The 8,753-nt window shown below is 38.9% G+C and overlaps 1 protein-coding gene across 1 annotated transcript in view; it reads left to right on the forward strand.

Annotated features, from left to right (window-relative positions):
• LOC104161487 (metastasis-associated protein MTA1) overlaps nt 1–8,043 on the forward strand; it is a gene marked incomplete at its 5' end in the record, with an annotated part of 32,969 nt that extends 24,926 nt beyond the window's left edge. The window contains one exon of the mRNA XM_009699952.1: nt 7,982–8,043. Within this exon, the coding sequence (XP_009698254.1) occupies nt 7,982–8,043 (62 nt within the window). The remainder of the gene's footprint in view (nt 1–7,981) is intronic.
• Between the last annotated feature and the right edge of the window lie 710 nt (nt 8,044–8,753).

Here is an 8,753-nt window from a genome sequence, read left to right on the forward strand (position 1 = left end):
AGGTAAGAGAGTCAGAATCACCTCTTTCGTTCTAACAGAAGATGTTTTTCTTGCCTTTGAAACCGAGCATTGTTGCTTTATTCTCCCTCTTTGGGGTTCAGCCTTTCCAATAGGTGGGTTCTGTAATGATCTGATGCACCAAACAATCTCTTGTCACTAAATTCGTCAGCCATTCTGTAGATACAAGCATGTAGCATTGACATTTGTGCTTTCTTTTCATGTTTGCTGCTACTTTATTTGTTTGGAGCTTTCAAATGTCTGTTTTGAAGTTCAGCAGTTTGAGGAAGATAACACAGTTAATCTCTGCATATAGAGTTCAAGGTCATCATTAACTTCAGTTTTGACTTTTTGGGGGGAGGTGGGCAGTTGCTGTACAACAAGTACCCATGTTAATTCTCCACTGCCCATGACTTTGATTCCAGATTCATGGAGGCTCCCCCATGTAAGCACTACGAGTGAAGTCTTTGTCTGGCAAGCGCTGATGGCTCAAATTCCCAGACTCATTATACTTGAGAATCAACTTTGACTAGTGTTTACAATAATTTTTATCTCTACTTGTTTAAATATGAAGGCTGCTTGGTCCCTTAAAGAAAGCACAATGCAAGCAACATGCAAAATCTGGCAGAGTATCAGTTGCTGAAAACTACTTATAATATTTAATGGGAAAATTAATTAAAAGAAGGCAGAAATATACAATGGATTTTTCATTATAATTATCAGTATTACGTTTAGGCATCTATTTGAAGTATTAGAAAAAGTGGAGTTATAAAAGTGTCCTGCCTTAACTTGCTTCATTGGAAATTCAGCCTGGGATAAAGACTAGATGCCTGAGGCATTGACCGATATTTGGCATGTGCTATATTTGGACACCTTGGTCTGTAGTGTGATTTTTACCATTTCCTTTCTGATCGGAACACTGTTTAAATTACAGAGGGATCCTCAGGACAAATCAGAACTCTTTTTTTGCATCAATTCTGTATTACTTTTTAAAAAAAATATTAACTGCATCCTCATTCCAGTATTTCCCCAAGTTCATTCTTTGATTGAAACTTTTCCTTCTAGTAAGGAAATGGGTGGTAGGAAAGCGGGGTGGTGATGGAAGCTGGCATGATGGAGGAAGAAAGGTGCTGGAGAAATGAGGTCGTGGTCTTTCCTTCCCCATTGAACTGTGTGTGTTGCTGATATGGTGCGTGCTGCTGTACTGCCTACAGCTGTTTAGGAGATGATAGCTGGGTGTACTCAGCCTGCACTACACTCAGTATTTGTACTGAGGGGAATCCATTTCTCTTCTTCCCTGCATCTTTTATCTCACCTAACTTCTTTTAGTGATAAAAATCTATCATCCATTTCTGATACCTAATCAGAAAAAGTAAGGAAAGTTATTTTATCAGTTAGTGAAAACTAGAATCTTAGACTGTTGCATGAAAACGTCACCCCTGTACAGTCAGAACAGCAAACAATAGTAGGAATTATTGGGAAAGATTAAACCAAAAAGCATCCCTCTACTGCTCAGAAAGTCCATGATACATTTGCAATAGTGAAGTTCTGCTTCTGACCGTCTTGAGGTATTTAATGCTGGTGGTGGTGGGAATAAGGGAGAAGAAGCAGTTTCTATGGTGTTCACTCCTGGATGCCATAGGAGACAGATGGGAGTAGTGTCCAGGTGTTTGCTTCCAGGCCTGTGTGCTGGGAAGGCAAAACAACTGGAGAAACTGTGCCTTGATTGGGAAGTGGTTAAATTCTTTTCCTTTTTCCACTTTCTTGAACTTTCTTATTACATAGACAAAATTGCAGAGGGGATAGTTGCGTGAAAAACCTTGTTTGTTCTTGCAACAATTAAAAAACCCCAAAAATGTACATTTTCTCTTACTGTTTTGCTATATTCCTGTGCAGTGGGTTTTCTGTCATGCTTGTACCTTACATGTGCTGCCCAGCAGTGTAACAGGGAGTGGGATTTGGGAAAAACTTCCAATTAGAGGTTCTGCACTTAGGAGACAGTATGAATATAAAGCTGAACAGGTAGAAATTGCAGTACAGAGATAGCGCATCAATTAAGTCTGAGCTGAACTGGAGACCTCATCTCAAATTCCCAACTTGTACAAGCAAATAATACTATTAAACATTTATAAAAAGCCCGGGAGAGCTATCTATATATAACCACAAAGAAAGCATAGAAAGTTGTAGTAGAAATAATGGTGTATTACATTTATATTTTACTTGGTGTGTACAAAGTCTTTGGCAAAGCATATCCCTCACCACTTTTTCCATCTGTTTCTTCATAGTATTTTGTCTGTGTAGATTCTTTCCTTAGTCTAATACCACAAAATGGTTCTGGGCCTAACAGCATTTTTGTACATGAGATACACACTTTTCATATCCTTACTTACCACATTTTCAGTATCCTGAGTAGTTTCACTTTCGCTTGCCCTCCTTCGAAGAGGATGATTAAATTTTATTCCAAGGCTGTATGCTATTGTCTTAAAAAGAAATAAATGGATAACTTGCTCATTGTTGTAGAATTTTTGGCTGAATTAACTTAAAAATGTCCATTTAAACTGTCTATTTCTGTGAGTTACACAACATAGTAATGAAGTTTTTTGTCATCAGCCATTTGCCTGCTTTGATGAAAAACACTTAGTTGGGAACTATTTACATCCTTCTGTATTTCCTTTGAGATTTTCTTGGAGCAAGAAAGCACTGTCATAATCCTGAAGCAAAATCTATCTGTGTCTTGCCATTGAAGAAGCTAAATTTTGAGTTGACTTCAACAGAAGACCCTTTCTCAGAACGGAACTATAATGTATACTTACGCTGGTATACCTAAGATTGAAAGGCTTAATATAGCACTTCCTTGTGTTGTGAGTAGGATACTGTGATTGAGATACATGCAAATTGACTTGTTTTGGAGCATGCACTTGGATCTCTTATCCAGTAATTTTTATTTGTCTTCAGGTATACTATACTTTTGAAGGTTACTAGTGTAATTGGGAGTTCAGTCATTTCAAGAGAAGGACTGACCCTCCAAGAACAGAACTGGTAGAAGGAGTAATTCTGCTGCAATGTCAGTGCAGAATTTGTGGTCTGATGTAGGCTCCTGAACACCTGTCCAAAGTGATCCCAAGAGTTGTCCTATCAAAGACACCCTTTTAGAGTTATCCCGAAGAAAATGAGGGAGATGCATTCCAAATTCAGTGTCCCATGTCTCCTTTGAATGCATCCTTTTCTTGAGACAGACTTCCTGTGTTAATTCACAAGAGCATATATTTGTGATTCAGAAAGGTTTGAAATGTCATCCACTGAGTAGCTGCTGTTTGGTGGCTTCCCCCAGTGATTTGGAAACTCTTTAAAAGTTGATGTGATGTTTGGGTATGCCTACATTTTCATTCAAAGTAAAGGTTGAATTCTTACATAGTTGTGAATTCCAGGGTGATTTTTTTATTTTTTTTTTTTTTAAGATCTCTAAATGCTTCTACTGTTTTGCATGTCATGAGGGGAAGTCCTGAAAACTTTAAAACATAACTGTTTCCAACTGTTGAGATGCAGTTGAGAAGAGCTTAGGACATAGCAGTGGCAGATGACTGTTTGAATTAGTCACATGCTTTCTGAAAGCTGAAGGCTTTAATTTACTTTTTGCATTTTTATTTGTTCTTGAGGAGCTTGTAACTTCACAAGGGAGATCAAGTATTTTGAATTTCTACTGTTCTATTTCTTATATGGAAGGGCCATTAGAAAAGTGTAGGAGGAATAAACAGAGCAAATAGTTTTTAAGGTATGCATAGTGTTGAGAAGATACTGGAGAAAGTGAAAGCGCCCTTATATTTGGCTACATGAGGTAGGGAGCTTAAAGGAGGGAGCTCTGGGTAAATCTTGATGTGGATAGAAAACATGTGTTTTAAGGGAAGCAAGCCTTCTTTGTACATAGGCAAGAACTGACTGACATCTTAATATACCAGCCTTTATAAAGTACTGTGTGCTAGCAAAGTAGAAATAACATCAAAGGAATGTTTTTCTGCATACATAGGACATTTTATCCCAAAACACCTCCTGTTAAGCCTACAATAACATGGAACTATAGCAGTTTTGGCAAGCAAGTGACAGAGACCGTAGGTACCACACATCAGTGCTGAGATGTGTGGTTGGAGCACAAGCAGCTGGAAACACTTCTTCCAAATGCATCATGGACTAATTGCCTTTTCTGTCCCACCTCCCCTGCCTTCCAGCAGCACTTGTATGTTCAGAGTTTTGAAAAAGAATAAACAGTGTGAAAGTTCTCCTCTAAATCCAGAAAATGCAATCTTCCCTATCATCAACTAATAAAGGCTTAGTATTTGAAGATGTTTGAGGCATCCCCGTGCTGTCTACCTACCCAGCTCCCTACGTTCCTGGATGTCTTCTGTTCCTTCCTCTTTATAAATGTTCGCTCTTTAGAAAATGACCACAAACATGTACACTGATATGTCACGTATTATAAAACTTTTTCAAGCTCAGTGGCTAGAATGAAAGATGTCAAATCTAGGGAGAGGGTATATAAAGGACGGATGTTTGCACCAACTTGAATGTACACTGCTTAGTATTTTAATCCCTTGGCCCCTCTGGGGTAGACAAGTTGGGAATATCTCCATTTTACAGATGGGGAAAATAAGAGGTAAGTAAGGGGATATACTTAAAATGTGCGTATATAAATAACTCAGACAAAATATTTCATTTAGGCCAAACTACTAGAAGAAGTTACAAATGTTCAGGGTTTTTTTGTGCATGAGGACATTCATAACTACATCAGACGACATTAAGAATTTATAGCGTAAATAAGCTTCAGGCACAAATCAATTAATAACTGGCAAAGGACCTAGCAAAGCACTTTCTCTGTGAAGGGATTATTCTGAAATTGTGCATGACTACATTTCAGGTACCTTTCTTCTGTACCTTCGGGTATCGGTCACTGTCAGAAAACAGGAAACTCATCATTTCTGGTCTATTGATTGCCCACAGCTGCAGGTACTTAGTGCAAAACCACTTCTTATCCAGTACATTGTGGTACCTTCTGGAAACCTTCAATTTTCCTGGTCTACTAGTTTGTAATAAAGGCATATACTGTATGTCGTGCTCTGCGCTGATCCTCAGGCAGCTGTAGGAGGGGAGGTATTGCTGGATCCAGGTGACTTATGACAGTTGTTAGCTCAGAGCTCATACCATCGTCATCAGTCACAAAGAAAATCTGTGATGTGAGGTTAACATTCATCACCAGTTTACTAAAATGTTGCTTAATACCCTAAATTAGCTATGTCTCCAAGGCAAATGACTTTACATGGTGGATAGTAGAATATTTCAGCTCGTGGTGGTAATGCTTTGTGCTTGCATGAAGCTTTTGCATTCATAGATTTCCAAAACTGTCATAACATAATGGTTCTAGATAGTCCCCTTGGGAGCTTTTGTCAAGAAAACTGCAGCTTTTTTCCCCCCACAATCTAGAAATCTAGTGGAAATTTAAAAAACGAACAAACAACAAAATAGTTCTCTACTAGTGGAAGTTCCCCAAATTTCCTGCTTAGGTCTCAAGGAAATATGACCCTTGTAGAAGGTTCATCGAGCATTATTTTAAGCTGTTAATCAGTATCTGATGTTGGACTTCTTGTGGTTCCTGGGGAGAGCATGAGCTCTGTGGCTGTTCGTCTGCTGTTGTAACTGCCCATGGTAGTCTGTGACTGGGGAAAGAAGACCTGTTTTTCAGTCCGGACTGTGGGTGGCACAGCCTCCAGTTCATGAGCAGAAAGGCACCTGAGCATGTGTTTTGTTGAAAGATGATGTTTTTGGATAGTAGAGGAGGATTTCTGGTGCTGTTTGGAGAGCCATTGTCACAGCACTTTTTGAGACCCATCATTGGATGCTTTGGTTTCTTGCATAGAAAGACTTGGGTAGGGTGGTTTGAAAATCTTCAACTTTGAATATGTGGTTTGTATTCAGAGGGAGGACCTCTTTAGTTCCATCACCAGTTTCCAGCAAAATGTGTATTATTGATTCCTCCAAGTCTGTAGGATTGATAAGGATTGTCCCCATGAAGTCTTCATTTGGGTTTTCTTGAGGATGGTTTTCAGGTAGCTGTTCTTGACCTAGACAATATTTAACAAGAAATCTGGGAAACTTGCCTACACCAGCAGAAAGAAGTCAGCTTTTGGATGCAGCTCTCTAAAGGTGTGCCTGTAGTTTTGGGATAACTTTCAGAAATTCTGTTTTCTCAGTCCTTGTTCTCTTGTCTGACAACTTCATTCTTTGATTTCTAAGATAGATTGACTTTTATTTACAGGAAAAGGGAAGAGGGGAATTCTTTAGGAGTCTAGAGAGCTTTGGCAAGGAACTGTCAGACTGTCAAATGGAAAACTGTTGCTTAAGACAGCCCCTCTGATCAGAGCAAACTTTATGCTTATGGGAGACATAAGATGCTTTGTTGTTTCTATGTGTGTCCGATGTGTCCCTGTAAAAAGGATTTTTATGTTTGTCCAGTTTCTCAGTGGCACACTCTTCAACTTTATTACTTGTTTTGATGCTTCCTGTTTCTGTGAAGATACTGACTTCAACTTTAGAATTATTTTCCTAGACTATGCCTTGAGGCTACTGCATAGAAAAAGTTAGGCCAATCTGTCTAGAAAACATTATGGCTTTATGCAGACTGCTGTTACCGGCATGGATGTTGAAGAGCATGGGCCTGGCTTTGAGCAGGAGGCTGGACCAGAGGCCTCCAGAGGTTCACCCTAAACTAATTTAGCTTGTATAATAAAGATAAAACTTGAACCTGAGAATGGTGTGAAGGTTTGAGTTATGAAAAGAATTCTTGGCCAGTTAGTACAGCTCATGCCAATTGCCTACCTCTGCCATGTGCTTGTTGGGCTATCAGCAAGTTCACAGCTGTACTAAACAAAAGAAAGGAGCAGTGCTGTTCTGAGGGAATTTACTCCATACATCCCATTGAAAGGATCCTGTAGTCCATTTACTACAGAAATGTGCAGAGAAGTTAATGGATGGTTTTACTGAAGCAGAGCCACATAGAGAGACAAATGGTGTGTACTTTTAAACATGTGTCCCCATGCTCTGAAAGTCTACTTGTATTTGTTTTTTCCTTTAAATGCATCTCTCTTATGTTCCTTAATATCTCCTGGTGATGGTGTTTTTCATTAGGGGCTGGTTGTTTAGTGTAGTTAGTTTCTCCCCTTTTTACCCCCTTGAAGTTCTTAGCTACCTGTGCCCTCACATTTGTACATGTGCCTGGGGTTTATTTCCTTTTTGTCTCAAAGTGGGATAAATGCGTAGTGCTTGTGTACCTAGAGCTTCTCACCTTTAGAAGGTGCAAATGTACGGGTTGCCCATGGCTGATATTTAGCCAGAAGTGATGGCATGCCATAATTAAAAAATCTGTTGGGTAATTCTGCATTGATTTTGAGTTCAGCTCTTGGCTTTTTTAACTTTTAAAGAAAATCTCCTGTGTCAGTCTTCAAAAGTGAGGACTATCAACAAAAAGTCTTCCTTGAAACTCTTTGCATGGGTTCAGCTGTTGAGGAAATATGTTGGAGAGGGTGCATTACTATACCTGTTACTGTCCAATTGACAAATGTTATCATGGAGGACAAACACAGACTGATATGTCAGATATTCCTCTGCAGGAAAAAAGAAAAAAGAGGGTGTGGGAGGAAAAATGCATGAATTTGTATTGAAATGAATGGGAATGAAAAGGTTCTCCTTATTATTAGTAGATTGTCATCTCTCTGACTTTTCTGAAAAGCTATGTACAGAGTCATTTGATGCCTGCAATTGTTTTCAGTGGGTATTTTCCTGTTGGAAAAGAATTTTGTGGTAACTGCTCAGTGAAAGGGAAACTTCATTGTTTGTTAATAAGTGCTAAAGTTTTTATCAGTATATTGCTTGACTCCCAGGTAAAATAGCCCTTATTTTCTTTCTATTCTAACTTTTTTCATTTTTCTTTTCTTTTTAAAGAAGCGATTGAAAGCAGCAGAAGCAGAAAGCAAGCTAAAACAAGTGTATATACCCAACTAGTAAGTATCTTCTGGTATTGTTTTGTTTTCTGTTTCATTGTAGAGGATCTGGTCTAGCAGTTTCCATGGCCTGCCAGTATTATGTCTTTGCTTTAATTACATAACGAGAGACATAGTTGAACGAACATGTCAGAGAACTATTAAATTAGGTTACCAATATAATGAACCTTCTGCTGATGCTTGATAGGCTTGAATTCCTTTGTGTTTTAGCTGAGTTAGTGCTAACCACCTTGGTGCTAATAAAGCAACTAGGAGCCCTGTGGAAGAAAACACACGATAGCTTTAGTAGTTCAAAGCTGACTGGAACAAAGCAGCAGTTCTCCCAGTATGCTTACGCTGCTACTTATGAGTGTGTACAAGACAAAGCTGTTCCCACACGCTGAGCTTCCACTTCTGGAACACAGGGTATTTGCTCCATGGGCAGCTGAGTACTTTCCCTTCAGGGCTTTCCTGGTCAGGATTCTGTGCTGTCATGTTCCTCATTTCCTTCATCCTGTGTAATGTTCCCATCTTGAAGCAACCGTTCCTCATTTTCTAATTTTTATACAGACTGGGAGTTGGGTACTTGGTAGCAGGTCAGCATGGTCATGAACAAAAGGGTAACTGATTAGCTGCACAATAATGTATCTGTTTCTTAATTTTTGTCATCAGTGGATCACCAATGTGTGGTTGTTTTCTAATGTAATTTTTATATATTAAAATATATTAAAA

The sequence above is a fragment of the Cariama cristata genome, unplaced genomic scaffold (assembly GCF_000690535.1).
Source record: "Cariama cristata isolate BGI_N322 unplaced genomic scaffold, ASM69053v1 scaffold44740, whole genome shotgun sequence".
Taxonomy (NCBI): Eukaryota; Metazoa; Chordata; class Aves; order Cariamiformes; family Cariamidae; genus Cariama; species Cariama cristata.